Source organism: Nestor notabilis, unplaced genomic scaffold (genome assembly GCF_000696875.1).
Source record: "Nestor notabilis isolate BGI_N333 unplaced genomic scaffold, ASM69687v1 scaffold7044, whole genome shotgun sequence".
NCBI lineage: Eukaryota > Metazoa > Chordata > Aves > Psittaciformes > Psittacidae > Nestor > Nestor notabilis.
Window position 1 is genome coordinate 23,592 of NW_009924398.1, and position 25,087 is coordinate 48,678.

Sequence of the window (25,087 nt, forward strand, 5' to 3'; positions counted from 1 at the left end):
CCTCTTCAGGCAGCAGTCTAGGATTGCTGGGGGTGCAAGAGGAAAATGTAGGGACTCCTTAGGGAAGCAGATAGATAGCTGTTGTGAGAGAGAGTACCATTTAGATACACCACAGCAAAACGAAGAGGATTTCCTAAATTCAGAGGGAATTTCTTGCAATAGATACCCAGTCACTCTGTATGAGGAGTCAAGGGTTACCTGTCTTTCTGTTAAGTCCATGATGATGTTCTAGACTCTAGATTATCTGTGGTATGGCATTGAAAGTGTCTTCAAATACTTTTTAGCTAATGCATCAGTATCATGCATGTGCTTGATTTGAATTTGAATGGCATTCTGAAATCCTGATTTTTTTTTCACATGTTAACATACACCATGGAGAATATTTGTGATAAAAACTTACCATCTTTCTGTGCTACAACAGATGGTTAGCTTGTTCACAGCCTAAAAAAACCCATAATAATTTATGCTGACACCAGTTGTATGTAGGATTCTTGTGCTCCATTTGTCCTCACTTACTCTTATTTACGTAGTTACTTCTACTACAGATTTTGCAGCTTAGCATGCACTGTTGTTTGAGGGTGTATCAGTACCAATTAGGCAGGCAAGAGGTATAGTAGTTGATAGCAGTAGTCGAACAATGTACATGTAATTAGTAGTTTTGTCCTTTAAAACCTCTGTCTAAAAGCTTTTTACACTGGATTTGGCATGTTTTTCACTCATTCATGCATCTGCGTTTGTAAACATCCATTGAGCTTCTAGGGTGCAGTGAAGAGAAACCACATATGAAAATAAATTACAGACTTTCTTAAATGAAGTGTGTTTTCAGCCTAGGACAGAGTAGCACCAAAACATCCTGACTTAAAAATGTTCAGGGAAGCTGCCCAAGTACTCATTTAAATTTTTATTCTCAGAACTGGAATTCAACTTTGAGAGCAATCAACAGTGTATTCAGACAATAAGCTTCACTGGGGGGCTTAGGGCAGATAACACTTTTGCATCTCACTGGTATGCTTGTAAAAGACCAGGTGTAAAAGCTTCTGCTGTAATGGGAAACAACATTGGATGGCTCTGTGGAAACAAGCCTAAAGAGATTCCTGGGGACTTGGGACTTGACTGTCATTTGCACTTCAATGTCAAGGAGCCCTGGGGTTGGTAATGTTTTCACTGTGTGCTCTGTGTTTAAGGCCACTGCTACCTGCCACAGCTCAAGAAGGAAAAATCAGAGCTCAGCCCTTGCCAGTGTTGAAAACAAATGCTTTTAAAATTATGGATGTTGCTGTCAAAGCCATAATTGTTTTTCTCTTTGACAACAGGGATGTCCTTCCATTCACCCTGAAGTTGCCTCATGCTATTTCTGCAGCAAAGACAGAAGCTGAACTTGAAGAGATTGCTCAGCTTGGACTGAGTAAGTAGATCTCTGCATAGATGTCATTCCTTGTAGCACTGCTGTAAGCTTGAATAGTCTGTATCAGTAAATAGTTCATATCGGTCAGCTACAAGCTTCTCTAACTGGGAAGTCAGATCTTGTACTTGCTAAATGGTGACCTTAGTGCTCTTTCTTCCTTCTGTGCGTTCTGTGATGTTTGTTAGTGCCCTTTCTTTCCTTTCTCCTCTCTCCTCCCTGGACAGCCCCTGGGCAAAGCAAGCCTTACAATCCCTAGTCAGAGGTTTGATGTAGGTTCTCCTTCCAGAGCTAATGTTTGCTGCAGGCTTACATCAAGCATAGCTTGATGATTTGCTGGAATTGCCAGGGGAGTGTAGGAACTGAGGTTCACTGTTAAAACTTCTGTTCAGGTTGACATGTAATCTTAGACTGGTGATTTTTGAGATGGGAGGCTCAATGCACTAGCATATTAATAAAAGGAGGAGTGTATACATAGGATCTGCAGAACGTATCTGCACACATTGGTTTGGTGACATTTTTAAAATAACAGAAGAAAATGCAAGGACATGTCCTTGCATCACTTGGCTGCTATAGCCAAATACAGACTCATTGTAAAACATACCTTGAGCTGGCAGGAGACGCGAGGCCTAGTGGGATTTGAAACATGGGCTCCACCCAGATGAATCCTTGAGCAACTCTGCATGACCGCACTTCCTTTTGCAGGAAGGGAGGGTTGACTGTCAGCAGACTTTGTCCCAGAAGATTTTTGAATCGTCTTTGATATAGAAATAGACCCTCACTAGATCAAGAGTGCTGGCATGAGCGTCTCCAGAACTATTTGGTGGGACTTTGCAGCAAAGTCATATACAGGAAGTATTGCACTGCTTTGCATTTTGTTTTGCTGGAGTAGCAATGCAGTTAAGGGATTTGCTTTAGAGAGGAGACAAATTACTTCTGCACTGCTTACCTGCAAGTTTAGCTAATTACATGGAAGTACAGATTTTCATGGTAATAGAGGCAATCATGGAACTGTTAATTAGGGGAATGGTTGGGGAAAAAAAATATCTGATTGGGATACAGTAAGATCTGATTGAGAAGACAGTCTCCCAGTGACAGCTGGAAGCCTTAAAATACCATTAGGTGAGTTCCTCTATAGGAGATGATGATGGTGGTGTTGAGCAAGCTCTTCAGTCTGTGCTTTGTCCTTGGTACCCACAAGCACCATGGCCAATTTGCTGCAGAATTAGTCTTGTGCTTGAACAGTCTCTGTGTATGTTGTGTGTTTTGTTTAAGCTAATACTTTTGAGACCTGAGGAGGAGACTGATGAAGCGGTGGCTGCGTGGTAGATAATTGATCCTAAATACACCAATTGTATGTGAGATCACAGTTTCTGTGAGATTTTGGTGAAATTTTAGGTGTTCGTGTGCAAAAGAGCACAGCAGGAAGTCACCCCTTCAATCCTGCAGACCCAAGAGATGCATAAAAGCTCCCAAGGGCCTTTCCTGCAAGTGTGAGCTTTCCTTAACACATAGGCACAAAACAACCTGGTCTGAATGTGGAGAGTTGGAGCTCCTGTCTGAGCTCTCTTACAGCGTAGGCTCAGAGGGAGAGCAGCACAAGGCAGGTCAACAGCATGTTAGTCCAGCAAACCACAGCAGGAAAAACATTGCCAGTCTATTGATGTTTCATGTGATGACCATAAGATTCCCTCTCTGACTGTTGTGTTTCACCTGCAGTGGCGCTTGCATGATGCATGTTTTCAACAGCCCATGTGCCAGGCACACTGGCCAGTCTGCTGAGGGATTTACAGGCAGGATGTAAAGTCATGGAGCTGGAAAAAACCAACAGCATTGCATGACTATGTAAAGAATTATGTCTTTGCCTGCATAAGGTCTCTGGCAGTGGCCTGTCACCATGGGCCATTTCCTGTCTTCTGCCCAGTAGGCAAGACACAGCTGTTGGGCATGAATCCTGTTGTAGAGTGCTTGGCATTCTTGCCATCAGTTTCAAGTTGGTAAGAATTACTATGTTGCAGTCTCCATTCCTTTCTTTGAACTCTCAGCTTATTTTTAAACTTAGTTGAGTGGGTTGATTTGAAGCTATGCATTGGTCATGTTATTTATAGATGAGTGAGAGCAGCCCGGGAGGGTAGCATGCATTTACGCCTGGTGGGGCTTTAAGAGGTTCATTTGGAATTAACTTTTTTCCCCTTTGAATCAGTAAAAGCTTGTCAAAATGTCTGGAGACAAGCGATGTTGAGCTGAATGTTCTGAAAGCCATCTGCATGCTGGTTTGCATTCTTACGTTAACGCAATGATGATTTTCAGACTTTTGGAGCTCCCTGGCTAACAGCAACCCCCTGGATCCTACACCTCCCCACAGGCCTGTGTCTTTGGACAGTGCTTGTAAAGACTCACGTCAGCTCTGCCTTATAAATGGAGTGCATTCTATACGAACCCGAACGCCTTCAGAGCTGGAATGCTGCCAGACCAACGGAGCGCTGTGTTTCATTAATCCCCTCTTCTTAAAAGTGCACAGCCAGGATGTCAGTGGAAGTCTGAAAAGGCACAGCCCAAGAACTCAAGACGTGAATGGCACTGCGAGGCCTCGCTCTCCTCCGCCCCGGCCACCACCTCCTTCTATTAATAGCATCCTCACGAGTCCACAGCTTTCCAGGACTATAAAGCAGGCGAGCATGCCAGAAACGGTCAACCATAAGAAAGAGAGAGGCTTGGATTTACTGCAGAGTAAATCAACCCCTATTCCACCGCCTCGGCTGAAGAAGCAGGCTGTCTGCTCAGAGGTGGAAGGCAGCTCAAAGTCTGCAGCGGTGATTCGACCTGGCTGCAGCTCAGTGCCTGTGCCTGAAACTGCTCGTGTCTCAGGTGAAACCCTGCCTGAGCTGGCTCCAGCAGCTGCCCTGAAGACGGTAGCTACCAGCTCTGAGTCACACATCCCGTGGAATGGAGGCAGGCAGAGACTGAGCGACATGAGCATTTCCACCTCCTCGTCTGACTCGCTGGACTTCGATCGGAGCATGCCACTGTTTGGCTATGAGGGGGACACAAACAGCAGCCTGGAGGATTTTGAGGGAGAAAGTGACCAAGAAAGCATGGCACCCCCTTTGAAGCCCAAGAAAAAAAGAAACAGTTCATTTGTTCTCCCCAAGATTGTGAAATCTCAGCTACGGAAAGTCAGTGGAGTTTTCAGTTCCTTCATGACCCCTGAAAAGAGGATGATTAAGAAAATTGCAGAGATGTCCCAGGACAAACGCACTTATTTTGGATGCCTGGTGCAGGACTATGTCAGCTTTCTTCAGGAAAACAAGGAGTGCCATGTTTCGAGCACCGATATGCTGCAGACAATTCGGCAGTTCATGACCCAAGTCAAGAACTATTTGTCCCAAAGTTCCGAACTTGATCCCCCAATTGAATCACTGATTCCAGAGGACCAAATAGGTAAGAAACACTATCCTGTGTTTTGGCAGAAGGTGAAAATGTGTAATCTGTTTTTAGAATGATTGTCTTTGTGCTTGTTTGGAAAGGTGGGGTTGACTTTGCTAGCAGAGTTCAAGCCATGGAGTATTTGAGTCTTAAAACAAAACAACCTCTCACACCCTCCTGCACCCAAATCACCCCAGCAACTCAAAACTTTGCTACAAAGGTGCTCATAAAAAGTTATCTTTACAACCTGCAGTGTGCAGTTTTTTACCTGTGATTATCTATAGATATTTATTTTATTTTATTTTTAGCTGCTGTACTGTTTACAGAATCCTTTATTTGCTGGCACACATGTATTTTTTTCTGAATTGGGATGAAATAGTTCTGGATTCTTGGACCAAAACTGTGCCAATTTTAGCTATATGGATTTTAGCCATAGAACTAGAATTTATTCAAAACCAGCGTCAGGAGCAACTTACTTTTGAAATAAGTCTTATTCTTCCAAATATTCTCATTCACTCCTAACAAAGCTGCACTGTCCCTATACTCGAAGCTAAATAGAAAGTTATGAGTTTCAAAAATCCAAATGTGTGCAAGAGAGAGAAGGGGCTGCTAATAGGAGTTTTTCTGTATCTCTGTTCAAATATACATTTTTATAAATGGCTGCCACTGAGATATATGTTTGAATACATGTTTTAACAACAGAGAGACTTGTGTATCCACAAAAGTGAACTCATTGTTGCTGCATAAAATCACACTCCCCCTCTATCTTGCCGAGTCTGAGCAGTATTTGTCAAAGAGCATGTAAGCCACATTTAGGAGGTAAACATCCCTCAGGGCAGAATACTTTCCTTGTGAGCTCACTTCAGTCCTAATTTGCTTGTTTTTCTCCTGCATCCCAGTGTCCCAACAGTTGGCCCCAGTGCAAAATTGGCAGATAGTTCTTGCTCTGGGACTAGAGGATGATTTTATGTTGAGATTTCTGCCTGTCAAAGACATGCAGAAGGAAGTACTCTCATGTAACCTCAACTTCATTTACACAAAGTCAAGCAAAAGTAATAAGCACTGTTAAAGCAAATATAACACTGGGAAGAGTGTCCTTGAAATCGACACTCTCTCAAAGACTGTAATGTTCTCACTATAATAATAAAGAATGTTGTGTGGGTGTTATGTGGAAGAAAAAGCAGCAAATTGAGCAGTCGTGTAGATGACTTTTTGCCTGGATTTCTGCAGAGAATTGGATATTCGACAAAGAAATGCAGATCTAGTTTGCTTGTTATTTTGTGAAGCTTGATTTGACTTGGGCTTTTCATTGTAAGGGTGTGGTTAAATCGGACTGTGGGTCTCTGAAGACTGGCAAAATGCTGTCTGCTTTTAAATGTTTCAGTAGTTTGGAGTAGTGTAAGCTAGGAAATATAAAAACTACATTAGTTTTCTTTATTGACAAAAAAATCTGACTTTGGTCATGTGATTAAATGCAATTAATTTATAAAGTAGGATGATTTAAACAAAGGAAGAACTTACTTTTGAATCATCTACTGCCTATGGCTTGAGCCTGCAAACAACCACAGTGGATCAGTAGCATCAGATGTTGCTGATCTAAGCAGATAACTATGTGACAGCAAGATTTAGTCATCCCCATAGAGAACTTATTATGATGTAGTCCTGCCTATTATCTGTGGTTTTGCTTGACTTGGTACAGAATTGCAGCCCAAATTGCAGCCCAAATTTTAACTGTGAGTAGTCATGTATCCTCTCTTGTCAATTTACACTTTCATGGTGCAGGTTTCTCAGTGTGTCAGCTGAGGGTTGGACGTGTGCTGCTGGTGCTTCTTCTTCCTGTTCATCATGTACTGTCCCATGGCAGTGGCGAGTCAGTGTTTGAGCCCAGAGGTTCTGTTCAGGCCTGGTGACTGCAAGGTTAGAGCAGGCAGCAGCTTCACCCTGCAACTCTCACCCACTGCTGCCGCCGGTGGGGCAGGGAGGGAGCCTGTAGCACAAAGTGTTGGGGCTAGTCCTGCCCAGTGGAGAGGAGCTGGAGCCACTCCTTACCCTTTCTCCCATCCAGCAGAACTGCTGCTGTGACTGGTTGCCCATTCTGGGGGGCCAGATTTCACCTTATCCCACTGTTATCTCTTGAATTTTGGTATGTACTGGAGCAGCACCCTCCAGGGTTTAGTAAAGCTTTTGGTGCTTGAGACTTTCTCCCATGTCTGTGCAATGATCTTTGATCATGTAGCTTTTCATTTAGAACTTCCCAGACTCTAGCAACCAAAGGACTTCTGTGGGAGATCTTTCAAGTTTCCCAAACAGGGGGCATATCAAATTATTTAACTTCTGCCAAATCACTGGGAGAATGCATCAGTGTTTCTAATTATTCCTGATAGATGTCTCCTACTCTTAGTACTGTAGGCTGCTAACCCTTTTTGAAACAACGGGATTCCCAGTGTTGGGACAGAATCAAGACCAAGGCACATGGCTTTTTGTTGTTTAAGGGTGAATGCAAAGTTGTTTTTTTTTTTAAAGAAGTTACCCACGCCTGCATGTGTATCCACAGAATAAAGACCTGGACTGGTCAGAAGGACCCTGATAGTTCACAGCCACTTGAATAGCTGATTTTCAGGAGGTTTTGTGTTTCTTTTCCTGGCTGTAAATAGAAAGGAGTCCAGCTGACTATCATCACTCCACCAGGTGGGATCTAATACCTGAACAGCTTCAGTCTCAATGCCTGAATCCGGGCCTAGCCCAAGAAATGACAGGTTTAAGTGATTTGGCAATAAGGTGTTAACTCATTGTGTGGAAAGGTACCTAAACAATACTACTTGTTTTTTGCCTTGGTATTTCTAATCCATAATGGATTTTTAAATGTTGACTATGTTAAAAGAGGCTTGGAGAGAATGTGTTGGCCCCTTATTGGCAGGACATGCCTTTTTGTAGCAACTCGGGTCTGTATGGAGGTGTTGCAGGCAGACAGAGCTCAAGGAGAGTAACCCACTCTCTATGGGAGCCGCTGAGCTAGCCGCTCTGCTCTGAGGGAGGCTTCTCTGAGCAGCACTTTTGCCTTCGTATTCCTCTTGCTGACAGGCAATGTTTTATTGTTGTTGTTATTAGGATATTTTATCATATTAGATTTATTTTTTGTAAGTTTCCCTCTTACAAAGATAACTTTAAGCCTGGTCTCCAAAGGACTGGTGATGCCTTTCTCCTGTTCGTGATATCATGTGCGGATCTGTATGCAAACTCTCCGCTTTATCATCCAAATTTTTAATGAAAATACTAAATAGACCAAAGCCCAGGGCTGACCCCCATGATACCTCTTTCCAAATATCTGTTTGTTTGACAGTCAAACAGTGATAATTGGATTTCTCAGTGCAGTATTTTATGCACCCGTTCATGCACCCACCTTATGGTAATTACCGCAAGACAATATTTCCCTTGTTTGCTTATGGGAAAGTTGCACTGAATAAGGTTATAAGTCTTAAAAAGGCTAAGATCCAGTCTATCCCCTGCTCCCCTGTCTTCACAGATCCAGCTACCCTCTTAAAGGAATAAGAATGGTATGCCAGTATTTCTCCTTGAAAAACTCACATTGGCTGGGTTTTAGCACTGTGTTACTTTTCAGGTGCTTGTACATTTGTTTTGGTGTCCTGTCCCCCCATCCTGTTGAACATCCTAGTACCTTTTCATGTTGAGTTGAGGCTGACCAATGTGACCCTGAGCACTCCTCCTTTCACTGCAGAAGTGGGGGGATAGAGCAAGTGAGAAACAGTTGGTAAAAGCACTGAGCAGAGGCAGAGGATTTGATTCTCCCTTTCCTGACCATCCCCTTGATTTGCTTTGTGACTTATTCCCTGGTACTCTAGTACTATTTCTGCAAGAGAAGACACATTTGCCACACAGGCACAGTGTGAGTTTTAAATAACCCACAGATGATTAAAGCAAAGCAAACCTAGCACAGATAGTTCTGTGATTTGTTGGTGTGCTTAGTTTAGATAAAATGAAGGGAGGTTTACCCTAGAGACTTTCTTCCCTAGTTGCTCAACTTCTGCCACTGCTGCCCAGCCATCACCCACCTCAGTCCACTGTTTTCAGGGTTGTGCAAATTATCAAAGAACGTGGGTTCTGTTAGGTTTTAACTTTTAAGTCTTGCTGCTTTAGAGGAGATGCCCTTGTCTGCACCACGTGTCACTGTAGATATGCACCAAGAATGGGACACTTAGCCATGCTGTTATGAGCTGTCTTAAAGTAGATTCATATCAGTCGTGCCAGTATATGAAAATGAGAGATATTAGGAAAATCCAAAACAAAGCAAATGCAATGTAGTCATGTGTCCTGCATGTATGCACTGCAGTATTCCAAAACAATTCCCAGGCAATCTTACTTGTCCAGGACTGTGCCTTTTTGTGATGGTTCCCAGGCTTGCTCAGTCTCTTTCTTACTGAGCCCTTCTTTTACTAATCTCTGGTTTGGCCATCGTAGATGAGAAAGAGAGTGAGTTTGTAAATCCAGGGTCTGGAATCTGAAAGGTAATCTCAGTGGGGTGACAGCAGTTGGTTACAGGTGAACTGTCAGCCTGGAGAAGGTGCGAGTGTGCCTGCGATTTCAGGCAGCGAGGGTTGTAAAGAGGCTGCATAAGGACACTGGCGATGACTCACATGTCCTCTCTAGATGCAGACTTGTGTGGTTAGCAGCAAAACAAAATAGCATGTCAGCACAGGATGCAGATGTGTTTCCACAAGTCATAACGAAACTAGCTGGCTAGCCTTTGCAATTCATTTATCAAAGCATTTCCAGTTCCCATTTTGAGGCTAGAGGCTAATTATAAATATAATTTCAGGAAAACTGCATAGTGCTCAGCTCAAATGCTGTTCAATTAAAAATAAATCTGAAGAGTGTCTGTTTGGGAGTATTAAGCATCCTAGGAGAATATTTGAAAATACTTTGTACATGCTGAATTAAACAGGAATTTTAGTTGCCGATTTGGATCTGGGAAGTGTACAGAGACGTTAATGCAAAGGATCAGTCCTCAATTCACAACTTAGATGGTAACTTGCCCGGGAGACCCTCCTATGCTTCTTTTTTTTTTTTTTTGGTGGCCATTAGAACTTAAACAGTGAAATCTGCTGCTGACTGGGAATTGTTTTGTGGAATCATATCCAGAAACCCCTTTCTCTGAAAGGGGCCAGTAACAGCAGTTCAGAAGACAGGGTAAATATTTGTATGATCTGATTCCAAACATGCTTATCGGTGTCCTGTGACACTGAATATTGGTCTGAGACCCTGATCACAAGAAATGCTGTCGTTCCAGGCTTTAGTAATAGTATAAATATTTACACAGGTTTTATATTAATTAGGATGCATATGGGTGTTGTTATTGACAGTAAAAAAACAAAAGAAGTCCAGTCCTTGTCAATCTTGCTCTGTTGTTGCCCTTGTCAGCTTACTAGAATTTGCAATTTTTTTGAGGTAGAACTCTGTGATCCCTATGTCTGTGCCAAGAATTCATAAGGGAGAAGAAAAGGTTTTGGTTTTGGTTTTTTGGTTGGGTGGGTGTTTTTTTTGGCTTGTTTTTTAAAACAACAACAAAACAACCCTGGACACACTGTCATAGCTTCATATCTCAGTCACTTCCTTGTTTGCTGGGTAGTTCTGTGCAAACATGCTGCATTAAAATGACAGTTCTCTGAGTTTACCCTTACCAAGCCAAGGCAGTATCTCTTTGGAGTCACAGCTATATGTCCTTCACTTGTCTCTTGCTAGCTGTAATACAGTCACTGAACAGCACTGAAGGATGCTTTGAAAAATATCCCATCCTATTTTTATTTACCTGATCATGTTAACAGCACAGAAACCATTAAGAACAGCCTTCAGCAATAAGTACTTGGTCCCTGTGCAGAGCTTTGAGCACAGCCATATGAGTTATCGTCCTCTGTGCTCCTTCAAATCTATTTAAGTTCCCAGAGAAATTGCAGAATGTGATCAAGTAAATTTCAAGGCAATTTCCAGGCTCTGCATTTGGAGCCTGTGACGAATTACAAATACAAAAGAACTCCTCCTTTCACAGCCATAAAAATCAGTGCGATCCACCTGTATGAGAAACTGCAGGAGTGCCACTAACTTACTCTAAGGTGTCCTGGTTTAAGCCCTGCTGGTAACTCACAGCCACGCAGCCGCTTGCTCAGTTCCCGCCTTACCCCCCCCCGCTCCCAGAGGGATGGGGAGGAGAGTGGAAACCCCACGGGTTGAGTTAAGAACAGTCCAGTAACTAAGGTACAATACAAAACTACTACTGCTACCACCAATAATAATAATGATGAGGGAAATAACAAGGGGAGAGAATATAAAACTAAAAGGGGAAAGGAAAAAAACAAACAACCAAAACAATGAACACAAATGATGGCCAATACAGTTGCTGACCACCTGCCAACTGATACCCAGCCCGACCTGAGCAGTGACGTGGATTCCACTTCTTGCCTACAGCTAACAATCCTGGCCCCAGCCAAGGACTGGGGATCAGTGGAGGAACTTTCCCTCCCAGCAGCGGTCGGTTCCTGTAACCTCTGGGGAGGGACTGCTTCTGCAGCTCTCTCCATAGTGGTACTGCAGGCAACAGCTGAATCAGCTCCATCCTGGAACCTATAGGGGATCAATCATAGAAGCATACTGAGTATTCGCATCTCCCATCCCAGGCTAGGTGCTCCATCATCTGAGGATCCATGTTGAATTCTTTACAATTTATTGAGCTTCCTGTGACCAAATGTGATGTTGACCCAGCTTTATTTGAAGAAAAGGACAGCTAACACTAGCTATTCATATGCAGAACTTCCAGTGGAAGCTTGAGGGAGTTAAAATTTCATGGGGATAGACAGTTCTCTCACTCCATGTAATGTTTGGCAGCACCAACTGCTTTAATTTTGACTTAAATGAGACCAGGCAGTTGGAATGCAAACTGCAGAGGTGTTTCATGTTTTTGCTATTTAAAAGACTGAACAGGCAGTAGAAATAAATAAAGTAAGCTGAATTGTTTAAAAAAATAAATATCATTGTGGGGCCAGCCCCAAGCCAGGAACTGTGTGTGCCCACGAGCAATGCTGCAGGCTGAAATATCCATGGGGGAGATTCCTCAGGGGGGAGATGCCTGCTGCCTTCTTAGTGGAAAAGTATTTCCGCCTCATGAGCTCTGAGGATTGCTTTGATGGCACAGAGAAGCAGTTTCTGTCACTGCACAGAAGGGTGAAGCTTCTGCTTTCCTGGCTGGATTTGGAAGTGCTGTCAGTGGCGACATGTACCATAGGTAACATGTACCATAAGCAAGGACCAGTTGTTTGAAATGTTGCCACTTACGTTAATGGGCAGCTCTGGTGTGGTCGGAAGCTGGATCCAGCCTTCATGCTGTGTGACAGGCCATCAAGAATATGTGTCAGACTGGTTATGCTTTTACTGGTAGTCATAGGGAAATCTAGAAAATCAGAGGGCAAATACTGCTCCTCACATTCACTCTTTCTCCTTTCCAGCAGCTTTCCCAGTCTCCACTATGAGAGAGAGCCCAGATGTGTTTAAAGCATCCTGGAATAAAGCAAACACGGCTTTGCCACCTCTGTTAGAGTCTTGGGAGGGGAAAATAGCAAGAGGAGCTACAGAAGCCCCAGCACAATTGGGATAGGAGAGATGGAAACTCCCAATAGAGTTGGACATTTGGGAATTGCATGTGAGACAAACACAGAATAAACACTACATATGAAACCAAGGCACCATAAGAAGAGGAGTGTGTGAAGGGCTGGTTTGTATGGGAAAGAGAGGTATGAAGACCCAAAAGGGAAAATGGCTGGACACAAAGATGAAATAAATGAAGGCATAAAGCAAAAGAAAGAAAACTGAGGCGGGGAGGGCAGGGATGTGTGTGTGTAAAGCACAAGCCTTAGAAATAGTCTGCAATTAAAAAAGAGGGGTGAAGGGAGACAAGAAAGGGACTATGGTCAAAGGAAAACACTTAAGAACAGGCAGCGAACCCGGAAAGGGTGTGAGGTTTAATGACACATTAATGAGTTGCCACTAGTAGCAGCAATGCCCAGAGCTGGCTTGTATAAACAAGTGATAGAGCAGTGACCCGGTCTTTCTTCATCCTGCTCTTCATGCCTGTGCTCCCCTAGTACATATGCCTGCGCTAGGCTATGGTCCTGCCCCACCATCAGGGTGTTGGTGCACTGGCCAGGCTGAAGGGTCCCCAGTTGCTTTTATGCTTGTGGCAGTTCACTATGGTACAAATAAGTGATGTAAGCTAATTACTAATGTAAGCTATATTGACATAGGCACACTGAATGGGAGAAGAAATTAACTTACGAAGTAAAGGTTTGCAGAGAAAATGACCTTTCTTTGTTGATGTGGTCCATACTTTGAAAATTGAGAATGATTGATAAAGAAAAATCTGAGTAGAACAAGAATAAATAAAAAAACCACCTAAGTTAGTGGTTACTGTGCCACGTGCACACAATTGCCAAACAAAGAACTTCAAACTTGATGACAAAGCTGTATATAAGCTTGTATGATGAAATCCAAAGCTGGACAAACACAGCTTGGTTTTCATTTATAGTTTAAAGCCCATAATCTGTCCAACTTCATGAAGATTTTGACAAAATTGAGCCAAGTTTTGGGAGACATTGGTTGAGTTACAGTTTCTGATGGGAACTATGCGAAAAGAACGGGCTTTTATGCCAAAACAGACAAAGTTATGATTTTGATTGTCTTTAAGTTTGGGAGTTGAAGTCTAAACTCAAAGTAAAATCAAACTTGGAGACTTCTGGGCAACAAAAGACAAAGTTAACTGGGGCTGCAACATGCCCCTTTTTTTTTCTTTTTTTTTTTTTTTTTCTCCTGTGTGTGGTTTGTTGGGTTTTTTTGTGTCTGCCAGTCTGTGCTCTGTCTTTGTGGGGGCTTTTTGTATTTACCACATTGCCATAAATGAAAATTAAATACAGATTCTGCTCTGCCTTTTGTTTTCTTGTTAACAAACATCTGGAAACTCAGCTTGTATAATAAATAGGCCTTAGCAAGTAGGTTTTGCTCTACAGTACCTCTTTTGGGAACGGTTATATTAATACTGGCTCTGCTCTAGAGGAGTACATCAGCTGTTTTCCCGTTGCAGATGTTGTCCTGGAGAAGGCCATGCATAAGTGCATTCTGAAGCCATTGAAGGGCCATATTGAAGCAATGTTAAAAGAGTTTCATACAGCGGATGGTTCTTGGAAACAGCTAAAGGAAAACCTGCAGTTGGTGCGGCAGAGGAATCCTCAGGAACTGGGTGTGTTTGTTCCAACACCAGACTTCGTGGACATTGAAAAGATTAAAGTCAAGTTCATGACCATGCAGAAAATGTATTCACCTGAAAAAAAAGTCATGCTGCTGCTGCGAGTTTGCAAACTGATTTACACTGTTATGGAGAATAACTCGGGTATGGTGCTTCTCATGGTTCAAGTTCACTGATGTTCCAAACCTGGGGTTATCTTTTGGTGGAAGGAATCACCTGATTCTGCAGATATGTCTCCTTATCCTGGAGCTCTCATGGCATCTCCTTGCCCTTTTGAGAGAGAGTCTTCCTCTCTGGTTCTTTCCTGGCCTCTCTGGTGCACCTGGCAGCACACTTTACGAATTCGATGAGAAGCAAAGTTGTAAGGCAGCTTAAAAAAAACCGTTTTGCTTAACTGTAGGTAGGCTTCTGAAGTTGGCTGTTGTCCTGTGAGCCTGGAATTTGACACTGGTACTGAATTAGTATTTTTCTGGAAATTGTAAAAGAGCTAACACCCCATATTTAGCTATAGTAATTTAATAGGGTGTATGCAATAAGACAACTAAAAGGTTCTATGTTAATGGGTGAAGGAAAGCAGCCTCTGATCCAGTACTTTTGGCTTGCCGTGCCTCTGAATGTCTTCATTTTGACTCTTCTCTGTTTTTGGAACAGAAATAACATCTATGTAGCAAGCGTCCAAATGTGACCTTGAAACCTGGATAATGAAATGGAACTACAGATTAGTCAAGACCTGATGAGTACTCAGTGGCACAATTAAAATGCTGTGCCACATGGCATGAATTCATAGGTGCAGCTCTGTTGCCTGTCATCTGACCATATGCTGCTGCGGCAGGTCAGGAGCTGAAGTGAAGCAATGCTGTTGGTTACGGGAGATTTTTTTTTCCCTAAGGAAGTATAAGCTGCTTCAGGTGGTTGGCAGTTTTCTTCCTAAGTGGGCATTGGATGTGCAGCTGGGTCCAGTGCTGGTCAAGATGCCAACTTTCTTTTGAGATTTGAGATGAATTGTGAAAGCTTGTGCCTGTTGAAGACCCCCAGGCTCTTTTGCAAGATTTGGGTCCAAGCTCCTGCCCAGCTTATTATTTCTGTGCAAAATCCTGTGTTTTAAAATGGATACAGGAATATCCACATCAATTTCACCTCATTGAGTAAGGTGTTTCCAACATACAGAAGAAAAATACTGAAAGGCTGCTGCCAGTTAACTGTTGCACTGAGGGGCTTGGGCGAAGATGTGGTAAACACTTCTTGGTTGTCTTGTTTTGTCATGCAAAGTTCAGAAAACATGGCATTGACCCCACAGCTGTTTGAGTTTCTGACAGCCAGATAGTAGTGTAATACCTGGAGAGTATGCCTTATCCTCTTAGCTGGTGTAACTTTAGGTGTCAGCCCCTCAGTCATGTGGAGTCTCACCAAAGATGAAGTTGGCTCCTGCTCACACCAGTTACACAGTGAACACAGTTGGCCAGACCCAGAGGTCTGAAGATCTGACCACATAGTATTTTCTAAACAGAAAGTTTAAATGCAGTAGAAGTGGTAGGACTAGACAGACCTAGGTACAGCACAGTCCCTGTGTGTTAGCTGTGTGCTGCCATTGCTGATGATTCTTCACTGGCTAGTTGGGAATTACATGAGGCTTTGCTCACTGGTTTTTCTAATTATGCTCTGTCAAGGAGATGAGCTGAGTTGTTATGTCAAATCTAATACACTTTTACATTCAGGCTTCTCTTCTGGGATTCAGACCTAGAAACTGGTATATGTGGCTGGATCCTTCCAGAAAGTGGGTGTCATCCCTGTATGAGTAAAGAAAATACCTATTCATCACATTTCTTAGCCAGTGATAGAAGTGCAGGTGGAGGTCAGATCAGACAGGCATGGCAGCCTCCTGTGAGTTCACCAGCTGCACTGATGCCAAGGTGAGCCCAGTCTTTAAATTCCCTTGCGTGCCTCAAGGTGTGCATCATCAGATTTGTGCTAGTTAGAAGTACAAGATGAAGCTGGTAGTAGAGTCCTGTCCAGTGAGTGTCAGATGATGTTCTCTTTTCCGTGCATCAGTAACAGGAGGTTCTAGAGTAATACAAACATACTGGACTATGAAGGTGGCAAAGTAATGCTTTCCTTTCAAATGTTGAAACAGGTAAAAGGTTGTGGCTTGCCTATCACTGTCTGTGTTCCCTTTAATCCAGGGAGGCTGTATGGAGCTGATGATTTCTTGCCTGTGTTGACATATGTACTAGCCCAGTGTGATATGCTGGAACTGGATACTGAAATTGAATACATGATGGAATTGCTGGATCCATCTTTGCTGCATGGAGAAGGTAATTTATTTATATTTATTAGAATTGAGTGAAGGACTTGGGGGTGGTGATTGATGAGAAACTCGACATGAGCAGGCAGTGTGCGCTTGCAGCCCAGAAAGCCAGCCGTATCCTGGGCTCTATCAAAAGAAGCATGACCAGCAGGTCAAAGGAGGTGATCCTGCCCCTCTACTCTGCTCTTGTGAGACCTCACTTGGAGTATTGTGTCCAGTTCTGGTGTCCTCAACATAAAAAGGACATGGAGCTGTTGGAGCAAGTCCAGAGGAGGCCACAAGGATGATAAGAGGACTGGAGCACCTCCCGTATGAAGACAGGCTGAGAAAGTTGGGGCTGTTCAGCCTGGAGAAGAGAAGGCTGCATGGAGACCTCATAGCAGCCTTCCAGTATCTGAAGGGGGCCTACAAGGATGCTGGGGAGGGACTCTTCGTTAGTGACAGTAGTGGTAGGACAAGGGGTAATGGGTTTAAACTTAAACAAGGGAACTTTAGATTAGATCTAAGGAAGAAGCTCTTCACAGTGAGGGTGGTGAGGCACTGGACTAGGTTGCCCAAGGAAGTTGTGAATGCTCCAGCCCTGGAGGCATTTAAGGCCAGGCTGGACAGAGCCTTGGGTGACCTAGTTTAGTGTGTGGTGTCCCTGCTCATGGCAGGGGGGTTGGAACTAGATGATCTTAAGGTCCTTTCCAACCCTAACTATTCTATGATTCTATGATTCTATGACTAGGGAAGGGGGAACTCTTCCTCATAGTGCAGTTGCTGTTAACCTCATTTGAGTAGAAATCCTTTCCAGGGGAGTCTAAAATGGAGGCATCATGACAGCAAGCAAACACATACACTGTGCAGGTGCCAAGTGTGGTTATCTTCTGTGCTTGAAAATATCCTGGGAGTATTTATAGGGCCACAGCATTCAGTTAAATTGTGAGACAAGTAATGGGACCTGGGTTAGGTGCTTTGCAAAAACTTCTGGGGGAATTCGCTGCCCCTATGGGGGAAGTGCTTTTGAGAATATTGAGCCCCTTAATGATTGCTTCTTCCCACTATTTGCTTCTCACAAAGTATTTTTATGAGCCCTAGGAATATGTTTCCTAAGGCACTCTTGAATGATGGCTGAAGTCCACTAGAGGCCAGGAAATTTCCTTTCTTTCTGTTTTCAAGGTGGTGTTTTTAACAAAGAGGTATTCTGCAAGTTCTTGGTAGGCCCCAGAATCTACCAGTTTATGAGAAAGTATAAAGGTTCTTGTGACCAAGCTCAGCTGTGAGTTTAAGCATATATGTATGTTTCCCACTGCTGCTATCTCTTGGCTTGCTGAAATTGCCGTATCCTTTTACATGCTGGTATGCACGAGAGAACTGTGCCAGGACTCCCCCAGTTTGGCACTACTCTGTTCCCTGCTTTGTGTACAGAGCATTGTCTGGTGCACTGTTTGGGAATCTTAAGAAAATAGTTGAGATATGAAGCTGGAGATCATTAACATGCTTAAAAGGTAGAAACATTTACTGGACTATTAAGTGGTGTTGGTTTTAATGTAGCAAAAGAAGTCTGTCTATTGGCTGGCCCTGTCTTTGGGACCATCTGAACTATACTGTGCAGTAAAAATTGTTTATTGTTTGGGGTTGTGCAGTTCAAATGTAAAGTATTGTCCAGTGTGTCTCATGGGTCTTGCATGTATTTTATGTATTGAACTTGTTGCAGAACTAAAGGCCAGGAGGATGCTACCAGTAATACAGAAAATTACTGTGAGCTGCTGTGAGCATAGAATGTATCTTTGAATGACTCCATGAATAGACTGTGCTGCCTCTTAATTGGACACTCATACTCAAATGGGTTACTTTAAAAAGAGTGAGAGAAACAAATGACAGCGTGTCTTTTGTTTCTCCTGGTTGTTGAGGACTATTACCTCCTCTTGAGACTCCTTTTCCTTCGTGACCGGCAGCTGCTTTTGTACATAGGCAGCTCTGTTGTGACTTTAATTTGTTCTCCATCATGTAATAAAGGTGAAGTATGAAGGACTGCACATGTCACCTCCTGAACTAGTCGGACATAATGGGGAATGCTAAAAAGGTAACAAGCACAGTCTTCCTTTTAAAAAAAAAAAAAAAAGGAAGCTTTTTAGAATGCTTCTAAGGTACAAATCATACACTGTTGTTGCTTTATTTCTACTTAAGGTGGTTGCTTTTAAGTTCCTGAACAGTGATAGATTGTCTTTTTCTTGGTTTAAACAGCCATGTTTATTTCATCCCCACTTGAGGCTTGGGAAGAAAACAAACCAGTGTTTGTAAATTTTTTTAGAAGAAAACTCATGTTTCAACTTTGTAAAAATACTCAGGAGTAAGAGAATGACACCAATCACTTAAGTAACCAGCTATCCCAGCACTAGTGGACTCAGTTAGATGCTATTGCACCATTTGATAATATGGGGCAGCCACTACATGTCTTAGCAGCTGAGAACACACCATCCAGTATTTCACAAGCCAGTGAGCTGGGGTTTTTTTATGTATAAGTGTTTTGGCAATAGAGCACAGGGACTTTCAGTGATATATGTGTGGGTGTGTATAAAGAAAGAGCTGTTTGTACTTCTGACTGACCAGTCAGAACTAGCATGGTGTTTGTGACCATGAAGTTCTGAGAAGTTCTTCCCTTTCTGTCCTTCACAGGAGGCTATTATTTGACAAGCACTTACGGAGCACTTTCACTGATCAAGAACTTCCAGGAAGAACAAGCTGCCCAACTGCTAAGTTCAGAAGCCAGAGATACTCTCCGGCAATGGCACAAGAGGAGGACAACTAACAGGACAATACCTTCAGTTGATGATTTTCAGGTAGAGCTTAGGGCTGAATTAAAAACCAGGGGATGATTGTTTTGTTGGAAATCCCCATTTGAGAGGTATGATTCATAATGAATCCTTTGGGGCCCCAAATGGAGTGAAACAGTACTGAGAATATGGCTGGCAAATATGCCTTGGTTTTGAAGCCTTGGCACTTTATTATAATAGATCTTGATCATGAATATCTGAAGAAAACACTAATTAATGGAGCTTTCCCACCCTCCCTTCTATTTAAGTCATTCAGAGTAAGACAAACTGAATCTTATCTTAGATTCAGCTGCTTGGTATGCTTTACTGTTAAAAAGAACAAATCCAGATTTCCAGTGGCGTAAATCTGCACAACTTCCCAGTAGCTATTGGTGGCATACAGCAGGTAATAGAGAGGAGAGAGGTGGGATATAAGGTTGCCTACAGTTTTAAAGTTTAAGCAAGGAGTAGAGTTCTATACAATGGATGTCTTCATGTTTGTTTGTGGTTTGTTTTTTTTTCCTCTCCTCCATTTCTTACTGCTCTTTCAGAGTAGGGCAGTAACTTCAGCTGAAGAATAACAAAAAGTTGGGATTGCTTCATCTTTTAAAACCAGGCCTGCATGTCTTTCATTAGCATGCTGTTGACTGTCTGTTCAGATGCACCAGCTTGTGGACTGAAGAAGGAGGACGTTGGAATCAAGAAGAAAGGATTTACTTCTTTGTGTTCAGTTGTTTACAGTTCATACCACAGTGCAAAGTTGCCAGAGAGGCTAATGCCAGCTGTCAATTAGATATGACATAGTTAAAAGCTTGAGCAATGAAGGTGTGGGGTCATCAGGAGATTATGAAACCTTTTAGTTGAGGTTCCTTCTGCTTTATCAGTGTCTGTGCAAGCAAATACAGCACAATACTGAACACGAATGAGTTGGGAGAAGAAGCAGTCTTCCACAGTTTCCCTCGCTTAGGAAGAGGAGAACTGATTATCAGAAATTCCAGACTATGGCCAGTGCACAAAGCTAGTCCATCTTACTGTGATCCATTTTATATTGTGCTTACTGGTACTTAGGTGTCAGATTCAACTAGCTTGAGTCTTTGCTCTTTCTAGCAACACACTACACTTCTTGTAGCAAAACTCATCACCTTGTATTTCTGCTTGATAACTAAATGATGGAAGATTCTTTCAACTTCTCTTCCTCAGCAAATGAACTTCAGCCAAGCTAACTGAACAGCTGGATGTGGGAAGATGCAGGGGGGCATGGGAAGAGCTGGCACCAAGTGTGTCCAGTGCTTTTCCTTCTTATGTCTCTTTAAAAGAGACCCTCAAATCAGTAAGATCATACCACTTCCAGGCTATACTTGGCACAAATTCAAGCATTTTGCTTCCTGCTCAGAATGACATTTTTCCATCTGCTTTCTCCACATACTGCAGTCCTGAAATGAATCACCTTCCCCACAACCAATGTGTGACACAACTTCAGCTCAACTTGTCCTTCCCACATTGAACCAGGATGTGATCACTGCATTTCTGTGATGCAGCTTCACAGCATTATCAAGTCTGGGGCCCTGGAAGGCCTTCATCCTCCCTCCCTCAAAAGGATGGAAAAGTAAAAAACCCCGTATTTTGATGATGATTAAATACAACTTTCTGATACTGCATTTGATACTTGGAATATGAGTTACAGGCATTTGTGCAGACTTCAGCCCCTCCTTGATGCAGTCTTGTCCATCTAAAAGCACATGCATTTAAAACCAGGTCTTCTGTGTATTAGCTACATGAGAAATTAAAATTGTAGTGTGTTTTGTCTTGTCTAGACCTGGTTTTTTTCATTATTTCTTCACAATGGGTGACAAAAATGGATAACTTCTATTCAGTCAGGTTCAGTCCCACTGGTTTAAATGCTTCAGTGTTTGTCCAGAAGCTATCAAAAAACCCACAGAAACAAACTTTATTAAAGAGTAATGTTTGGAACTTAAGTCATGAACATTCTTCTCAGTCTTAGCTTTTAACAGCTTGTTTTTATGAAATGTAAACTTTTACCATTGTGATTTAACATGCTTAATTTATTCAGCATACATAGGTACATAGCTCAGACAGTATGCAGGTCTTTCTCACTGTGTTTTTCTCCACCTTCTTTCATTTTACTGCTTTTTAATCTTTAATTGCAGTTAATCTCTTTCAAAGAAAAGCATGTGACAGGAGGCTGCCTTGTGTGGGGTTTTTGTTTTGTTTTTGTAGTTGTGGCTTTTGATTTTACTTTTGAAATGCTTTTTTAAAGGTACAACTGCATTTCCTTGTAGAACATATTTAGAATTTGTCCATGTTATGAGTTGAGGTCATGTGTCAATTCCAACAAAGAAAAAAGATCCATTTTTTGCCTCAAGATCAGATGCATTTACCTTAATGTCGCAGAGTAAATTTTCTTTCTGCATCCCTCTATGCCTTACTTCTAAAAAAGAAAATGCTGTGACACGAAACTCGGTTACATCAAGTTTAGACAACAAATTGCCACTTGTTAACATGATGAAAATGTTCCACATGAGGATGGATTATGTTTTGCATGCTGCAGCATAAGAGTACAAGCAGTTTATCATGCAGTAGCCTGTGGATCAACACCCTTGTATGCTGCTGACAGAGCATTTTTTTTTCTTTTTCCTTTTCACTAACATACTGTGTGAAGCTTCTGTTCTGTAGCATTAACCAGCAGCGGTGCCTCATCTCTTGGGTGCACTGCATCAGACATTTATTTTGATTGACAGTGTTTTGTTTCCTAGTAAGGCCAAACATCAAGTCCCACTAAAAGCACTGGCCTGTTCCATGTGGCTTTAAGGTTGTGTCTGTTCATTCTTCATTGCAGGGTTAGAATGTAAGCCATGGAAAGGAGAGTGTCATCTTAGGAATTTCTCAGATGCCCACCACAGACCTGCCACAGTTTTACCACCATCACAATTCACAAGGTGGCTGTAATGCACAGGAATCACTGATGTGTGTTTCCCACCTAGAACATGGACAGACTTGCTGTCTGAAAGCTGACTCTGTCTCTGAAAGCTGATGCCTCAGCTTTCAGAGGATGAGTTTTGTTTCTTTGAATTTGATGTCTGTTTTCTTATTCTACAGAACTACCTTCGTGTTGCATTCCAGGAAGTTAATAGTGGATGTACAGGAAAGACCTTGCTAGTAAGACCATACATCACTACTGAAGATGTATGTCAGCTTTGTGCTGAAAAGTTTAAAGTGGACAGTCCAGAAGAATACAGCCTGTTTCTTTTTGTTGATGACACCTGGCAGCAACTGACAGAGGATACCTACCCTCAGAAGATTAAGGCAGAGTTGCACAGCCGGCCGCAGCCCCAGGTCTTTCACTTTGTCTACAAGCGCATTAACTGTGATCCATATGGTGCCATTTTTCAAAACAATGATGACTCAGCTTCTTAAAACCAGCAACTCATCATTTAATTCCTGTTCCTTGTTAACTGTTGAAAACATCTTTCTCAGCTGCCTTCCTTAGGAGCTAAAACACGTCTAAAACCATGAGTGCCTAGCAAAACACGCACAGACACTTGTAGCATTGCTTACGAAACCCCATGTAAACCGTGCATATGGCCAGTTATGCAGAATATTCCACCAGCGTGTTTCAGTAAACAGCCCATGAAGCTGAATTTCTTGTACCAGTCTCTCTTAAAGGATCTAAAGTATACTGTGGCCCTTTGCAGGTCTTTTGCTGTAGTGTGCGAAAATCTATGTTCTTACACTCATCCTTTAGCCAAATGTCATTTTGATTTTAAATATATGTGTGCTAGACAAGTATTTCAGTAAACTGGCTGGTAAGATCTCAGTTTCACCAGCATGAGTTTGACAAGACTGTCCGATGCAGGGCATCAGTTAACTCCTAATTACCTGGATGATTGCATCCTTTCCCAAGTTTTTAATTACAGAATCACCATGTTTATATATATATATATCTCATAGAAATTTTATAGCAGTTGCAGGTAAACTGTCAGGGTTGGTTTTTGAAATATTTTTTTAACTATAAAGTATTCTATAATTATGCATGTGATTTTAACATTTAATATACAAGAATAAATCTCTTGCTGGTTTTAGAGTATTGCATTAAAAGTCTTGTGTTTCTCTTCTTTCCCTGTAACAGGAGAGTTCTTATGAAACTTCTGTTATCTGTAAGAAGATTGTAACATTGGCACTGGCAATTTCAGTGCCTTTATCTGAATTTGATGTACTGTTACCTGGATTATTGTTTATATGCATTGTTTTAGACAGAACTGGGGGGTTGGAAGAGGAAATTGAAAGAAATGGGGCAGAGAAAGAATATAGAGAACATGATTTAGGATTAAAATGTGTCAGTCTGCTGGTTCAGGCTTCTTGCAGAAAACAAGTGAAGGTGGTTGGTAAGGAACTTTTATGTAAGTAGTATTGTAGATTTGCAGAGGGATTTGACAACGCCTATCTCAGGCACTATTTATGTTAGCAGAGGATTAAATACATCAGTAAGGTGAAGGAGACCTCTTAACTATTTTGTATAGTCTGTCACCAACATCAGAATGTATCTTGGACTGAAGAATGTGTTATAGCATTTCATGGTTCTAAGTTACTCAGTAGGTGAGATGTGAAAGTAAGTCCTACATAATCAAAAATAAAATGTGTGTTCTATACATGTGTTCTATAGATCTTAGATTTACCTTGGATAAATCTATAGGTTTATCCAAGATAACCAGTGCTGTGGGTCATGCTGTGGACCCTAATCATGTCAATTAGGGCTACTCTTTAGAAGGACATGGGGTTCTCCCCAAGTCTGCTGTGAGCAGTGTAACACAAGGCAGATGATTACAAAAGTGTCATGAGCAGCACGTGTATTGTACATAGGGAGATGTGTAGCATTTTTGTCAGTTTGCCATATACCTGAAACTCTTTGACATGTTTGTATTTCATTTTGTAAATGGTGAGTTTTGCACATAATACATTGTAATACTGAACTATAATTTGGGATGTTGTGTGCTGTGGTTTTTGGGGTGGGTTGTGGGGTGGGTTTTTTTCTTTATTAAGAAGTGGTTCACACTTGAATGTTTCGTGTATCAGTAGACTCTGCTGCTGCTGCGTTTTTTACTGCTCATCCCTTTTTAAACTCTCTGGAAAGGAAGGATGCAAATATTAGTTAGAATGCTTGACCCGAAGAGTCAGTAGAAGCAAGCAGGCACGTATCTTGACTGCCGAGCCATTTCTTGTGAAGTTAAGAATGCTAGTAAGTGCTAAAGAAAATTTTCCTGTTTTCATATGATGGGAAGGACTCGAGCAGAGAGGCAAAGTATTAAGAAACTCAGAAGTTCAGGCATGAAATGAAGGGAAAAGAGTGCAAAGAGTGCAAAAAGGGAAATGCCTGCTCAAACCACCTCAAGAGGATTCTGTCGTCTTTTGCAATTGTTTCATTTGAAAACTAGAATATTTTTTCACTTTGTTGTGCACAAGGTAGAAAATCGCTGGAAGCAATTTGGACTTGTTAAAACAAGCTCTTTCATCTTCTCCAATGCAAAATATTTGATGTTACAAAACACTGAAAAGCATGAAAAATAGTGAAGGTGTTCCCTCTTTCTGAAGTGAGAGAACTGGAATGGTTAAGAGAAATAAGGCTGGTGGCAATAAATCCCTAAACCTTACTAATAAAACAGGCTTAACAGAAAAATCAACACTACGTGAAGGGATTATTTGTGAATTCACAGAAAGTACATGCTGCAAAACCATAAAATACCACCATGTCCTTTCGCCGTGTTGTCTTACTTTACATCCTGAAGGCATCACACGCACACCCGCAGTCTCAGCAGGATGCGGGCGGATCAGCCCGGTTT

At 42.1% G+C, this 25,087-nt stretch overlaps 1 protein-coding gene across 1 annotated transcript in view; it reads left to right on the forward strand.

Annotated features, from left to right (window-relative positions):
* RIN2 (Ras and Rab interactor 2) overlaps positions 1 to 22,812 on the forward strand; it is a 36,552-nt gene extending 13,740 nt beyond the window's left edge. Inside the window, exons 5-10 of the mRNA XM_010012590.1 lie at positions 1,314 to 1,405; positions 3,713 to 4,843; positions 13,968 to 14,273; positions 16,310 to 16,441; positions 19,096 to 19,259; positions 22,350 to 22,812. Of these exons, the coding sequence (XP_010010892.1) occupies positions 1,314 to 1,405; positions 3,713 to 4,843; positions 13,968 to 14,273; positions 16,310 to 16,441; positions 19,096 to 19,259; positions 22,350 to 22,667 (2,143 nt within the window). The 3' untranslated portion in view covers positions 22,668 to 22,812. The remainder of the gene's footprint in view (positions 1 to 1,313; positions 1,406 to 3,712; positions 4,844 to 13,967; positions 14,274 to 16,309; positions 16,442 to 19,095; positions 19,260 to 22,349) is intronic.
* The last annotated feature ends 2,275 nt before the right edge of the window (positions 22,813 to 25,087 follow it).